Here is a 15,402-nt window from a genome sequence, read left to right as displayed (position 1 = left end):
GAAAATGAAGTATTTATTCTTTCAGTCTAACCGAATGTGTTCATGATTTTTTCAGACAAGGGTTCTTTTGGTCCCTTTCAAATTCTTTCTTGGCTTAATTACAATAGGCTTACCTAATGGTCTCATAATTTCATTTGGGACCAGGATTGATCTTCCTTGTTATTGCCACTCTCAAGCTGTATTTCCACACCTTTTCAGATTTGATTACTGATTAATAAGACTCAGTAGACTTAAGTCTCATAGAAGAAAAAAAGAAAAAAACCCAGCCGGTTAAATTCATTGCAACTGGGATGCTGTACAATAAATAAGATGTTGCTGAGAATTTCTACTTTTGTATTTCCACACCAGCCTGTTCATGTTGGCCTCTATATCAATGGAATGATTTTCCTCATTTTTTAATACAGGAAACAAATTTGTGCTCATGGAATTAAAGTTCATTTGCCAGCAGCCCTGGAGTAAATCTTACAGGAGCAATGAAGTATTGCATTCCTTAGCCTGTGCCTCACAGAAGGTTCAGGGAAGCCCCTCCCAAGTTGTCAAGGGGATCCTTGTAGAGCTACATAATTGAAACCCTGAAGAATAGGCACTACTGTCTAAAAATGGTCTTTATTCTTCCAAGCACATATAAACGGGTGTTTCATAGACTGGGAGACATGACCTTAGGAAGGGGGGTGTTTTCAGGGGATTTGCAAGGCTATCAAGGGGCTCTGCCTCCACTTGCCAGGGCTGCATGGAGGTTAGCTATCCTGGGAGTTAAAAAAAAAAATCTCTTTAGGACAGACCAAGTTGTGAGATTAAAAAAAAAAAGTGTTACAATACCTCTTACTAGGATGATGGGGTGTGATTTCAGGTTTTGCTATCATCCCAAAGTACTGTTTTCATGAGAGTAGCACAGGATTAGAAAAAGTTCTCCATAAATTATGTAGCCAGTCTTCCTGGCTAGCCTGACTCAAGCAATGTAAGAGATAATTGTCCTACTTATAAACTCAGTAGCATGTGTCAGCATAAAACAAGCCTATTAGCCAAAATTATTTAACAGATTACTTTTATTGCCTATTAGGATTTTGTTTGTTTTGTTTTTAATTCAGGTGCCACAAGAGCAAAGGCATATTTAATTTTCTAATACATGATAGAAGTGCAGCCAGAATGCTCCTTAGACGCGAGGGTGGTGAGGCTTCGTCTCATGTACTTCGGCCATGTTATCATGTTCTCCAGTCCCTGGAGAAGAACATCATGCTTGGTAAAGTAGGGTGTTGGCAAAAAAGAGGAAGACCCTCAATGAGATGGATTGACTCAGTGGCAGCAACAGTGGGTTCAAGCATAACAACAATTGTGAGGATGGCACAAGATCAGGCAGTGCTTTGTTCTGTTGTCACTGTGAGTTGTAATCGACTCTGCAGTACCTAACAACAATATGTGATAGTAACCATTAACTCCTCCTGTACGGTGGTTTAAGGTTAACAAAATAATTTCTGCATACTATATCGTATTTTAATTTCTCAGCAACCCTGTGAGATAAGGTGGTATTATTTTCCCCGTTTTACAAAGGTAGAAACTAAGTCTGAAAAAGATTAAGTGATTTGTCTAAGATCACACAGCTAGTAAGTGGTAAAGCTGAGAGTGGTATCCAGCTTTTCTGGCTCCAGCAACAAAAATAATAGTTGCCATTTTTTGAGGGCTTACTGCATATCAAGTGCTTTGTATGCACGATTCCTAAGCCTCACATCAGTCCTCTTGGGAAGCTAGTATCCTCTTCTAAAGTAAGACTGTTGAGGCTCAGACCAGCTTGTGGAGGGCCTAGCTAATAAGTAGCAGAGAGCCAGAATTCAGACCTAGGTCTGTGTGACTTCAAATTGCATCTTCCTTCCCATTACCCCATGTGGCCCCATGTAATATATGTGCTTTTCTATTTATTTGGCATTGATCAGTTTGTAAAATTCAGTATTCAACTCTATTAGATTCTGATTTGTGGAGGCTTCAGTAACTTCACAGTAAAACTTGAGAGATGAGATGTGAAATGTAGCCATTTTTGAGAGTTCCTCTCTCAGGAACACATATCAAAGTTTTATGGAGAAATAAAGGTACATATAGCTGTCTCTCAAGACACCCAGCATTTAGTCAGGGAGATAGAAAAGGAAACTGATGATAAAATATAGTAACTTCCTCTAGGTTTAGGGATCACTGAGACACAGCTATCTCTTTACTGTTGAGAGAAAAAGAGGGGATAATAATCTTGTCAGAATCAAAATTACAGATGGCAGTAGGAGCAGGTATCAAAAGCTTATAGCAAAGCTTAGAGTAAAGCTGGAAGGAAGGAGAAAGAAAGGGCTAGGGTAGAATGCAGCTGGGGATCTGGGACCACATGAGCCACTGAGAACGGAGAGGTTCTAGGAGTCAGAGGCCAGAGAAACGCAATGGGTCAGATGCACACGAACAGCTGGGAACTGGGCATAACTGACAGTGAAAAAACCAAGGCAAGCAGAACAGGATGGGAACCCAAGTGCTAGAGAGCTGTGGGGGTGCTGAGGAAACCAAGCCAGGTGCACAGAAGAGATGCAGCACTTTGGCTCCTAGAGAGCTCTGGGAACCAAGCTCAGCGGAAGCTGCAGGTGGGAGCCAATAAAGGAGTATGTGAATGAAGGGAAGAGCAACTTCTGGCACAAAGAACCACTCTCACTTCCTGTTTTTCACTCACCATTCCATTAAAACCCTTTACAAAAAGCAGGGTAAAAAGGAGAACTGACTGATATGGTTGCCACTGTCCACCTTACTTATTGTCACCCTTTCTCGGCTGAAGTTGCTCAAAAACAGTGAGATGGCAAAAGAGGTGGGAAGGCCCAGAAGAGAGGAAAAGAAGGAAGAAACCTGAGAAACCAAAATTCTAGGTTGTTGTTAGTTGCTGTCAAGTAGGCTCTGGCTCATGGTGACTCCATGTACAATGGAGTGAAATGTTACCCCATCCTGTACCATCTTCATGATTGGTATGTTTGACTGTTGAGTGCCTTCCAACCCAGGGGTCTCATCTTCAGCAGTATATCAGACAATATTCTGTTATGATCCATAGGGTTTTCATTGTTTCAATGGCTAATAAGGAACTCTGGTGGTACAATGGTTAAATGCTTAACTGCTAACCGGAAGGTTGGTGGTTTGAACCCATCCAGCAGCTTCACGGGAGATTACAGGCTAGAAATCTCTGTGAGGCAGTTCTACTCTGTCACATACCAAAAAAACCCAAGCCCAGTGCCGTTGACGAGTCTGAGTCAACTCAACGGCACCGAATAGCAACAATTTTTGGAAGTAGATCACCAGGCTTTTCTTTCTAGTCTGTCTTAGGAAGCTCTGCTGAAATCTGTCCATCATGGGTGACCCTGCTGGTATTTGAAATACTGGTGCCATAGCTTCCAGCATCACTGCAACACAGAGGCCTCCACAGCACAACAGACTGACAGATGAGTGGTGGAAAATTCTAGGTAATCTGCACCAAATAAAGCCTTCCTTTTTTTCTTCCCTTTATTTATTCATTCAGTAACTATTTAGGGAGTTCCTTCTAAGTATATTGAATCAGAAGTTGGGGATATAAAGAAAAAAAAGGAGTTTATCCCCTGATTTACGATTTTTCCAACCCTTGGATTATTTTTCACCCCTTGCCCATTTGTTACGCAATAGTCGATCCTTGATCTAACCCAGAAGTATCTGGTGAAGTTCAGGCAACCTGATCCAGGCCTGTGGGAATCTGATGTCGCAGTCTGAAGAAGATAGATTTGGCCAGCCTTGCCTCACTTACAACTCGGTATGGTTTACTTCATAAGCAAGGAATATCCAATGATGGTTTAAAAAAAAAAAAAAAAAGTGGAGTTAGTTACAAATTAGTTGTTTGTCATTATTAACATTTCATTAGCTCTCTTGTACATTAGTTAACTGCAGAATTTTACATACAAAGTATAAGTTTTTAGGAACCTCGCCAAGTTTGTTTCTTCACCACTAAGCACCACCGTTTGCTGTTGTTAGGTGCCATCGGGTCGGTTCCGACTCATAGTGAACCCGTGTACAACAAAACAAAACACTGCCCGGTCCTGCACCATCCTCACAATTGTTGTTATGCGTGAGCTTATTGTTGCAGCCACTGTGTCAATCCATCTCACTTCAGGTCTTAATTCTAAATATAACATGCCTGAAAAGATACTACTGAAAGGATTCCTTCTCTTTAGCACAGTATTTAATATAAACATCCAGCAATTGCCATTTCAAGTGTAGTTAGGCTCCAAGGCTGTCTTCTATCTTGTGAGTGTTGTGAAGAAAATTGAAAGCTTAGGCTACAGCTTATTAATAATTGCTTAGCCATGGCACACTATCCTGGAACAGCTGTTTCGTGAATAAAGAATAATTCAAAGCAAAGTAGGCCAGATATAAAACATTTCCAAACTGCATTTCAGAAGAGCTCTTTTGTGTCAAGTAGGTGCATGTCTACAGAGGGAGTTTTTCCGAGGACAGGCGGACAGTGTGGGGACTGACAATAATTACTTCACCGTCTGGTGCTATCTTTTATGGCAAAGCATTTCTGATGTACTGACTTCTACATACGTGGCATTATGGAGTCCCAGAGCTCAGTGATGGAGCTGTGACTGGCAGCCTTCATTAACACAAAGACCAATGCAACAGATTGCTCCGAGGAATGTTTTGAAGCACATCTGTGAAACTTAGGATTATATGGGTGCTGGCACTTATTTCTGTGAGGTATCACTTTACATTTAAGTTTTTCTTGGTGGAGTATTTTTCAAAGACTGTATTTCTGAAGCTAAATTAGGAATTTCTGTTCCTTATTTGAGTTCCAAGAATTCTGCTTTTTCTGCCCTCCGCCCAAACTTGAAGATACAAACCGTGGTAAAAAGAGTCTTTATGAACTGTGGAGTAAGTTATCTAACTTGGTTTATTTAGCATATTCAGGGACTCTTTCACATCCACGGAGACCCCTTTCCATTAATTTCCTCCAAGCTACAGCAGTTTTTTTCTTTTCCTGAGTTTAGTTTGCTTTGCCTGCAGGGCAGGAGTAGGCACAGAGGGTGCTACGGAGTGTGTAAACATGGAAGACCTCGGGCTCTCCCTGTTCAGATCAGGGTCTCCCTTTTCAATCTTTACTCCTTCTCAAACAGGAAAATGGGAGAGAGGGAAATAGAAAAACAACACCTATAAATAGCTTTTGTGAGATGTATTTGAGTCCCCAAAGATTCTATAGAACATGCATTTGTGCAGTTCTTCTGGTCCAAATGGTTTGCACTCGACTGCTAACCTAAAGGTTGGCGGTTCAAACCCACCCAGTGGTACCATGAAAGAAAAGGCCTGGCAATCTTGTGTTAAGATGACAGCCAAGAAAACCCTATGGAGCAGTTCTATTCTTTAACACCGGGGGTCACCATGAGTCAGAATCAACTTGACAACTAACAACCACCACCACCTGTTCTAGGTGTTCTAAGAGTTGACCAAAAAGAGACAAATCTCTACCCTTATAACCTTCATTCATCTCAGTTATGCCTGGGAAGGATGTTGGTGCTAATTTTAGACACAGACAAAGACGCCCAAAGGACAAGTATCATAAAGCAATCTTGGAGCCATGAACAGAATTAAGTTCCTTGACTCACTGCTGCTCTTACTCTAAACCACACAATGGGACCCAAGGGAACTGCTGTTAGAATTGGTGCCTTCAGAGGAGACAATTGCTGGTAATTGGTAGCTATAAGCCACTTCACTGAGAAATCGTGGAGTCTTAGCTGCTTTAAGAAATAATTGACAGACTGAGGCCTGAGTGAGTCAGACCCTTCTGAGTCAGGGCTTTTTGACCAGTCTTTTTAGACTGACCATCTTCAATCTTGTTTCCTCTCTCAGGAAGTAAAAAACCATAAGGCAAAGATCTGCATATCTCAAATAGGTCATAGAGGCCTTTCCCTCATAACCTAGCTCTGACCAGTGTTTATCAAAGGGTGGTTACAAATCACCTGTTAGAATCCCTTGCGATGTTTGTTACACACACAGATTCCTGGTGCCCCCTCCCTTCACTGCAGACACTGCCAAAAGAGGCAGGAAGCCAGCCTTGGAGACAAGCATCCCAGGGATTCTACTTGGAAACAAGGTGCCCCGCCTTGGACTTCTGCTTCAGACCACTAGCTCCCAAACATGAGAGAACACCTAGATCACCTGGGGAGCCTTTTCAGTTAAGCTGTAGTTACTAAAGCAATACACACGAAAAAGGAACAAAATAGAAAAGTATTAAAATTAGATGTCCCCCTCCTTGCCACTTCTTGGTGTTACTGTAATACTTTATGCATATATAGTTTTATTTCAATGAAAATAAGCTCCCATTATGTACATTACAGCTTGCCTTTTTTCCAGCTTGTTTTTAGTCAACAATTATAAAATGGATTCCCTTACAAATCCCATTCTTTTAACACAAGGGTCACAAACTCAAATGCCTACATGGAATCAGAAGCTACTGACCTGCAGTCAACTGCTGCCATTTGGGAATGTGCCCAGAGTTGCCAAGTCTTCTGAGTTTTCAAAAGAAGCAAGAAATCTGAATTTTCTTTTTAACATGCAATCTCCAGATTTTTAAATATTGGTAACTAATTCAAGTTAAATACTGGGTCAATCAGCCAGAAGTCTTCAGATATTGCCCTCAAGCCATCCTTTTGAAAACTTCTTTTACATTGTATACATAATGTTCCACAGTATAAATGTCATACTTAACCTTCCCCTCATTGTTGGACACTTAAGACTGGGACATTAGCATCTGCACTGAACATTCTTGTATATGTCTTTGTATACTTGCACAGGTAACTCTAGAAATATAAGCTCCAAATTACCCTCTGAAAAGGGTGTCCCAATTTATAGTCCTATTAGCAGTCCACGATAGGGTCCTTTTCTGGGGAGCTTTAAACATACAGATTTCCAGACAGCATCTCAGGGATCTGATGCAGCAGGTCTGGGAGGAAGCCCAAGATTCTGTATTTTTTTTTTTTTAAAGTTCTGTAGGTGATTTTGAACATCAGAGAGATTTTGGAACCATGCACTAACAAGCTGTCTGGGGTCATTTCCAGTGAATTATAAAGGAAACTGCAAATACTGTCATTTGTAGTCCTGTATTTTAGACTTAGTAAATCTAATTACAGCCTCTGTGAAAACACATAAGGGCTCTGCTGCTGCTGCTATTTCAAGCAGTTCAATCAGGGCAGGACAATAAACAAACCAACTCAGGAACCTTCAAGCAGCTTTTATTGGCAGAACCTTGGAAAAGGTGTGGTAGCCATTTCTGAGCAAAAATCTCTATCCCACAGCAAGATATTCAGTGTTATGTTTAACATAACACATCACTGAACCAGAAAGCTTAAGTTCCTGATGCAGACGCGACCGTGCCACTTAGAGGCTCCAAAATCAATAGGTCAAGCCCTGCTGCTGTGTTAAGATCTGAAAGGCAAAAAACAGTCTTGGATGTGTGCCCTTGTTTGAGGACGACTGAAAAGGCAGGAAAAGTATCCAGTTTCTTTTAGGTTGACTCCAGTTCAGTTCCCCTTTACAAGGAGGATGTATTTCAGCAGTAGCACTGAAGTCTCTCCATTCTGTGTTTGCCTAAGCAACCCCTGCTTAGGACAAGTGGCGGTCACAGGACATGATCATCAGGATGGTAGAGTTCACTCATCAGGCGGTAGATGTAGGAAGGTGCATTCCCACCAATGTTGGAGATAAAGAGGGTAATGAGCTCTGGGGGGACGTAGTCAAACACAGGGCAGTGAACGCTGACCTTCTCCAGAATGTCCCCTGGAAGGCAAGCACACATACTGAGGATCCTGCTCTAATAATAAAGTAGCATATAGACTCTAGGCTCAATAAGTCAGGCCTGCCAGCTACCCCACAGAAGGGAAGCTGTGGCAAAATGCAAACCAAAAGAGATGACTTCAGATGATGCCCCCTGCTTAAAACTTTACAATGCCTCTCCATAGCCCTTAGAATAAAATTCAAATTTGGGATTAGAGCCTTCATGATCTGGCCCCTCCCTACCACGGTACCATAATTACAATTTGTACCACTTTCCCCTTGCTCATTACTCTCTAACCGTGTAGCCATCTTTTTCCAGCAGGCTAAGCATGTACCCATCTCATACCACTTTCCCAAGTGCCTGGAAAACTTTCCCATCTTCACACAGTGGGCTCTTATCATTCACGACTCGGCTGAAATGTCATCTCAGAAAGACCCCTCCTAACTCCCTAATCTAAGGCAGTCCCCTAGCCACTTCCCATCACGTCAGCCTGATTTGTTGTTTTCTTCCTAGAACATCCCATGACCTGATATTTTCTTGTCTGTCTTCCCCCAACAGAAATGTAAACGCTGTGGGAGCAGGGCATTGTCTGGTTCCCACTGGTAAATCCCCAGTGCCTAGAATAGTGCTGGATACACAGGGGGTGCTTGATGAATTTTTTTAACATTTTTAAAAAATTTTACTGTGTTTTAGGTGAAAGTTTACAGTGCAAATTAGTTTCTTATTCAAAAATTTATACACAAATTGTTCTGTGACATTGGTGGCAACCCTCGCAATGTGTCAGCACTCTCCTCCTCTCCCTTTCCACCCTGGGTTCTCCAAATTCATTCATCCAGTTTTCCTGTCCCTTCCTGCTTTCTTGTCTTTGGGCATGTATTGCCCATTTGGTCTCATATACTTGATTGAACTAAGAAGCCTGTTCCTCATTTGTGTTACTGTTTGTTCTATCGGCCTGTCTAATCTTTGGCCGAAAGGTGGGAGGTGGACTTCAGGAGTAGCTTTAGTTCTGAGTTATCAAGGTGTCCAGGGGCCATAGTCTCAGGAGTTCCTCCAGTCCATGTCAGAGCAATGAGACTAATCTTTTTTTGTGAATTTGAGTTTTGTTCTACATTTTTCTCCTGCTCTGCCTGGGAACTCCTTGTGGGTCACGATGGACCCTACTGTGATCCCTGTCAGAGCTGTTGGTGCTGGTGGCTGGGCACCACCTAGTTCTGGGCTCAGACTGGTACAGGTTGTGGTTCATGTGGTCCATTAGTTCTTTGGGCTAATATTTCCCTTGTATCTTTGGTTTTCTTCATTCTCCTTTGCTCTGAATGTGATGGGACCAATAGATGTATCTTAGATGGCCATTCATAAGCTTTTAAGAGCCTAGACGCTAGTCAACAAAGTAGGATGTACAACATTTTCTTTATGAACTTTTTCTTTATGAACTTTGTTATGCCAGTTGACCTAGATAGATATTCCCTGAGACCACGGTCATATCTTGGCCCTCTTCTCCTCTCTGTGAGAAATATTTCTTGAAAGAATGTTTGAATAAATGGATGAAGTTATTCAACTTTCAAGAAGGAACTCCAAATACTATGCTTTGCTCCCAAAGCGTGTTTATGGCCAGAGTAACTATTGATGAGGCAGCAGGCTCACTGAGCAAAGCTGCTATCTTCATAAGTCAGAGAAAAGGACCTTCAACACACCAGGTATTAGGCGAGTTTTATAAACAAGAACATTTCAGAGCCCATTTCCTTTGGCAGCCACTTCACCAAAGTGACTCCTAACAGCAATTGAAAACAAGTACATTTTTCCATTGAATTGTTGCCTGTGTCTCAACGTGTAGAGCCAAATGCAGTCAGTGCTAGGTGATCCAATGCCTCATGGCTCCAACGGCTCAGCTAAAATGTATTAGTCTCAGAACATGGGCTAGTTCAGGCCACTAAGTACTCTAAGCTGCTTAAAAGAACAGTCACCACAAGTACAAGCTGACAGCATTCCGTCCTTTTGATCACCAAAACAGAACCACACATGCATGTACACACATACACAAGCCCAAAATACACACACAAAACTTCTGTACCTTCTGTGAAAGGCAGGACTTCTTCAGGAGCCACAAACTTGTGAAATGAATCTTCTTCATTGGCGAACTAAAACCAAAAGGTTAAAAAAAAAAAGAGAGAACTATAAACAGGTTCATGTTCTCAAAGCAAATAGCTTCTATCACAGATGAAATGGCTTCACTTAACTGCCTGTGTTCAGGCTAAAGAGGACAGGCCCTCAGCTATCATGAGTAAGACCAATTCTATGTTCCTAGTTTCTACTGCCTGGCATTTTCAGACATGGCTGGGGTGACAGGGAGTGGTGGCAATGTAAACAAAGGACCTTTCCCAACTATGTATTGTCCTGACATTACTATTTTGACTTCCTAAAGCTGGCAGGTTATAACTCTCAATTGTTTTTCCCGGATCAAGACTTCTGTGGCTCATTCTAGCCCCTACTGGGTCTAATCCATTGAGTAAATGCAGATACAGAGAGGCTCCAGATTGAGTAGATTGAAGGCCCACAGTTCAGGCCTATACTTTGGCTTCTTTCCCTCTGCTAGCTATCACATAGAGACAGACAGACATACCTGTGGGGAAAGCTTGAACATGGGAGCACAGACGATGAGTGGGGTGGAATGGTGTTTTGCTGCCAGTGCTAGAGTGTGAGTTCCTGTCACAGCTCTCAGGGCACCGTTGGCCAGGATGGTCTTTGTGCCAGTGATTACCTTTGGAACAGGAAGAAAAATGTGAGTCATCCTGGGGGTAAGCCTTAAAGGGGCCACAGGGCACAACAGGCTGAGTGCTCAGGTCCTGGTGTCCTAAGGGGTCATAGGCCATAAGAAGGAAAGGGATTTTAGGCTCAGTACCAAAGGTTCTAGCTTGAAAGTAGGTTCCCAAGAAAAGAATGAACAAAGTATGGACAAGGAAACTGCAATACCTACCGCTCTTAGCCCTGTCTTTTCTGAAAACCTATATACCACACTTCCTGAGGAGTCAGGAGCCTTTGTCATTCGCCGTCTACCACTGCCAGGCTCTCTGAGCATAGGGTAGGAAGCTTCTCACCAATCCTTCGCAGTTGACACACTTAGCTTTAGTTCTACTGCATTTTATTCAGTACTTTAACCAAATTTAGAGACTACCACAAGTGAGGAACGATGATACAAATAAAGGACTCCAAATATACTTACCTTGTTGACTCTTGACATAACAGCAAAAATGGCAGCATCAGTCATGACAGTTGTCTCAATACCTGCTTTGGACAAATTGATGGCCATTTCATGACCCTGCAAAAGGAAGGAAAGGCTGATGCAGGGAGAAAGAGTGAGACACAGTGAAAGAGCTCTTAAACGTAACTGGATCTGGGGACTTCTGTGATACTGGGCAGATCCAGAACACAGTTCCCAACAGACAAACTCATTTTCTGCCTATCCTAAGTATTCTCTGGTAAGGTGCAGGGGAGCCCAGGGTAAGCTAATAAATGTCTAATACCCTAGAGCAGCCACGAAACTGGAAATGCTACTTGCTTGCATAATCAGGCATAGCTAATAGCTGACAGGATAGATCCTGACTTGTTATTTTACAACATCCTGCATCTTTACATATTATTTTCTTTTTTGAGATCTATTATTTACCTAGGGATTGAGTGAGGTTAGACCAAACATCAGTCATCTCGAACTTAATGTATCCCATTTTGATTCCTAAAAGGACCAGTATTTATCTTTTCTTGGACCCAGCAGTTCACCAAACTTTCTTAAACCAATGTTTAAAGATGTTCACAGGATGAACAACTTGAAATCCTTTTACTGTTTCACTCTATCTTGTCAATGTCTCAATGTCTTGCTTATCATTTGAAAGTTGGCATGGACCCCACCCACCCCTCCTTTAGTCCCGCCTCAATTTCCTTTTTCTTATCAACTCCAGCAGTTCCCTACCTGGCAGAAAGGAGCACACTCTGCCACAATGACATGGAATTTCCGCTTTCGGGCAGCCTCTTTGAGGAAGGCCTCTACTGTTCGGGAGTAGCCAATGGTCATGATCACCTCATTGGAGTGGATATGCTCCAGAGCCTGGGCTGCAATGTTCTCCGTTGTCCCTTCTGCAAACACAGCCAGTTTTGCAAAGCAAACATGAAATTGCCATGCCAGGTCACAGACAGACATGACAGAATATGGAAAGGGCAGTTTGCCCCTCACACAGACTATCCACCTAGCAGACCCTGGTACCTACCACAGGGTTAATGGACTTCAAGTAAAATATCAGAGTTTCTTAAAAGTCCCACTTCTTTGGGGTTTTCTGCCTCCCAAGTTCTCAGCCTGTCCTTTTTCCGTGCAGCACCTTTGCTCATCAACCACCTCCACATCAAAACCTCTGCCATGACAGTTCAGACAACACTTGCAACTGATTTTGAAGACAATGAATTCAGGCAAGAAACGATCGAGTCTGGAAAATCCTCAAGTGCCCAAGGTAGGGTAAACAGAGCTTCCCCCTTAAAGAGCTCTTCTTCCAAAAGGTGGCCACAACACCTCCACCTGAAGTAGAGGCCAGGGAAGAAAAACAGGAGGAATTTGGGAGCTGCACCTTAGGGCACAGACAGAACTCCAGCTTCTTTCTCCCCTGGAGGAACTCTGTAATGAACATCTGCAGGTTTCATGAGTCACAAAGGCAAGTAAGAGGGATGGAGGTGGTGTGTAACAATTCAGGAGGAAGTTTAATGCAGGAGGGTCTACCAACTGTGGTTTTAGGGAGTTCATTTTCTTTAAAATGAGAACAAAACCCTACCTTAAGAAAACTCTCTGCCAGCAATGGATTTGTAGTTTATAAAGGATGAAGAACAAACCTGAGAACCAGATGACTGGTTGTTTCTCATCTCTGTTGATGGACAACTTCCAGGGTCTTCTGTTCCCTCACCTGCCGGCTACCTGTCCTGTCTGCCTAGGGATCAAAAGAACTCTTACCCAGCTCCACCAGCAGCTCATTAATTGCCTCGATGATATTGGACTGGAGTTGGGCATAATAGAAGCTGAAATCCTCACTCAGGCCTCCGGATGTCAAGAGCTTGTGCAGGGACTCCTGCTGATCGCTCTCATCGCTGCGTCCGTGGAGTCTATGGGGTCAACAAGATCCAAAGATGGAGGTGGAGAGGAGGTGCAGTTAGGGAGGTAGCAGGCGGCTCCAAGCAGGGAGAGGGGCGTCACTGGGCCCACCTCGGAGCCCGGGACGTGGGTCTGACCTGCCATACTCCTCCCGAATGATCTTCAGCACTCTCCGCACCATGTTGCCCACTGTAGTCTCTGAGGGCTGCGCCGCTGTCATTCTCTGGCCCTCTCTGCGGATTAGCTCCATCAGCTCCCCTACGGTGCACGAGAGAGAGAGTGAGCGAGCGAGCAAGAGCGCGTTGAGGCCAAGGCGATCCTCAACCTCAGGAATCCGATCGAAAACGGGCAGGGTCGCGGGTGGGGCTAGGCCTGCCTCACCCGCGTTGCCCCAGGGGTGGTCTGTGATGATCCGCCGTAGTAGTCCTAGGGTCTCCCGAGCCATGTCCTCGGAGCTGCGCCGCCCGCCGCCCCGCTTCAGGGTTTCCACGAAGCTCTCGATCCTCTCGGACAACTCCGAGACCTTCGCCGCGGCGCCTGGCATCTCGAAAGCGACGCCCTCACCCACAAAATCCACATCGGCAAGACGCCAGAGCTTGCACTTCCGGGGCGGGAGAGGTCGGCTTCCGCTCTGGGAGACGAACTCGAGTTTGGGGGAACGAAGGCCACGCCCCCAGCTGCCTGCTCCCGCCCCTCGTCCTCCTGAGCCAATCAGAGATGCGGGACTCGTTCGGTAACAGCAAAGGATCTGCGCGACCCCAGGACCAGAGGGCCTGAAGTGGCTTTTCCAGGCTCCTCAGGCGCTATTTACAGACGCTGAACAAAGGTGACGTGTGAGGCCTGAAGAATACAAGTCCCGTTGCTATGGGAACAGCAAGACTCTGAGCTCCCCCTACCTCCCGCCCTGAGACTACGCAGGAGAAGTTGCCGCCCTCCTTCCTGGCCCTCCAGCTCCTGACACCGACCTTTTATGCGTTCTAAGACCACTGCCACTTGGGCAGACGCCCCATTATAGTGTTATAATGCATGATACTGGTTAGTTTGTGTGTGTGTCTCTAAGAGATTCAGCTCTCTGAGGACAGAAACCGTATCTTTTTTGTCTTTATATCCCCGACGCTTAGTACATCTAATACAAAACAGAGGAATCAGGAATGAGGAGACTACTCACTAAAAAGTGACAAAAAAACAAAACATCAAACCCGTTGCCGTCGAGTTGATTCTGAAAAGTGGGGGCTGATGTGGGGCAAAGATGATGTTTTCTGATTTGGACAGACTTGTCCTACAGAGGATGGGCAGTATAACATAGTACTTAAGAGCTGCCATTTTTTCCAAGCTTTACTAGATGTGGGCACTGAACTGTCTCTTTTAATGCAGCAACTCTGTGAAGTAGGTTCTCTTATCCCCATTTTATGGATTAGGAAACAGACTCACTGAATCTAAGTAATTAGTAAAGTGATGGGTTAATATTCAAATCTAGGTCTGAATCCTAAGTCTGTGTCGTAGGAATCTCTATTTTCTTAAGATAAATTCTTAAAAGTGGAATCCTTGGGCACACAAATTTTTAAAGACTTAAGTTACAATTGACAAGTTGCCTTCCAAACAGATTACGTTGTTTTTGTTGGGTGCCTTGGAATCGATTCCAACTCATAGTGACCCAGTAGGAGAGAGTAGAACTGCCCTATAGGGCTTCCAAGGCTGTAATTTGACTGCCACATCTTTCTTCCACAGAGCAGCTGGTGGGTTCCAACCAACATTTCTGTTAGCAGTCAAACACTTAACCACTGCACACCAGGACTCTTTTTAAAAAGATTACGCCAGTACCAAAAGCAGACAAAGATAGTACAAGAAAAGAAAACTACAAACACGGACACACAAATCCTCAGCCCATTATTAGCAAATTGAATAGAGTAATATGTAAAATACATAAAAAGAATAATGCATCATTATGTAAAAAGAATAATACATCATTACCAAATGGACTTTAAACATACGAATGCAAAGCTGATTCAACATTTGAAAATCAGTGTAATCCACCATAGTAACAGTCTAAAGAAGTAAAGCTGCACATGATCATATCGGCTGATACAGAAGACAGCATTTGACAAAATTTTAACAACCATCCATGATATAAATTCTCAGGAAACTAGGAATAGAAGAGAATTTCCTCATCTCAATAAAGGGCATATACAAAATTCTACACCTAACATCATACTTAAAGGTGAAAGGCTGAATACTTTTTCCCTAAGATTAAGAACAGGAGCCCTGGTGGCATAGTGCTTAAGAACTCGGCTGCTAACCAAAAGGTCAGTAGTTTGAATTCACCAGCCGCTCCTTGGAAACCCTATGGGGCAGTTTTATTCTGTTCTATGTGGTCACTATGAGTCAGAACAGACTCTATGGCACCTAACGACAACAAGAACAGGAACAAGGCAAAGACATCCATGCTCACCATTCCTATTTGACATTATGGCAAAAG

General features: G+C 43.5%; 1 protein-coding gene across 1 annotated transcript; it reads right to left on the bottom strand.

Moving 5' to 3' along the window:
- Positions 1-7,246: 7,246 nt before the first annotated feature.
- Positions 7,247-13,580, bottom strand: EIF2B2 (eukaryotic translation initiation factor 2B subunit beta). The gene is made up of 8 exons (XM_049898749.1): positions 13,308-13,580; positions 13,064-13,184; positions 12,789-12,937; positions 11,766-11,929; positions 11,022-11,117; positions 10,422-10,559; positions 9,873-9,939; positions 7,247-7,806 (listed from the first exon to the last, which is right to left on the bottom strand). The coding sequence occupies exons 1-8, from the start codon at positions 13,468-13,470 to the stop codon at positions 7,649-7,651; spliced, it is 1,056 nt and encodes a 351-aa protein (XP_049754706.1). The 5' UTR covers positions 13,471-13,580; the 3' UTR covers positions 7,247-7,648.
- Between the last annotated feature and the right edge of the window lie 1,822 nt (positions 13,581-15,402).

The sequence above is a fragment of the Elephas maximus genome, chromosome 10, assembly GCF_024166365.1.
Source record: "Elephas maximus indicus isolate mEleMax1 chromosome 10, mEleMax1 primary haplotype, whole genome shotgun sequence".
NCBI lineage: Eukaryota > Metazoa > Chordata > Mammalia > Proboscidea > Elephantidae > Elephas > Elephas maximus.
This window is presented reverse-complemented; position numbering and strand designations above follow the sequence as displayed.

What these genes read in the sequence shown, in the direction of transcription:
- EIF2B2 (XM_049898749.1), bottom strand. Translation starts at nt 13,470, where the DNA reads ATGCCAGGCGCCGCGGCGAAGGTCTCGGAGTTGTCCGAGAGGATCGAG. An exon ending in TTATGTCAAGAGTCAACAAG is followed by an intron (nt 10,560 to 11,021) that starts GTAAGTATATTT and finishes CCTGTTCCAAAG; the next exon opens with GTAATCACTGGCACAAAGAC. An exon ending in TGTTCAAGCTTTCCCCACAG is followed by an intron (nt 9,940 to 10,421) that starts GTATGTCTGTCT and finishes TTTTGGTTTTAG; the next exon opens with TTCGCCAATGAAGAAGATTC.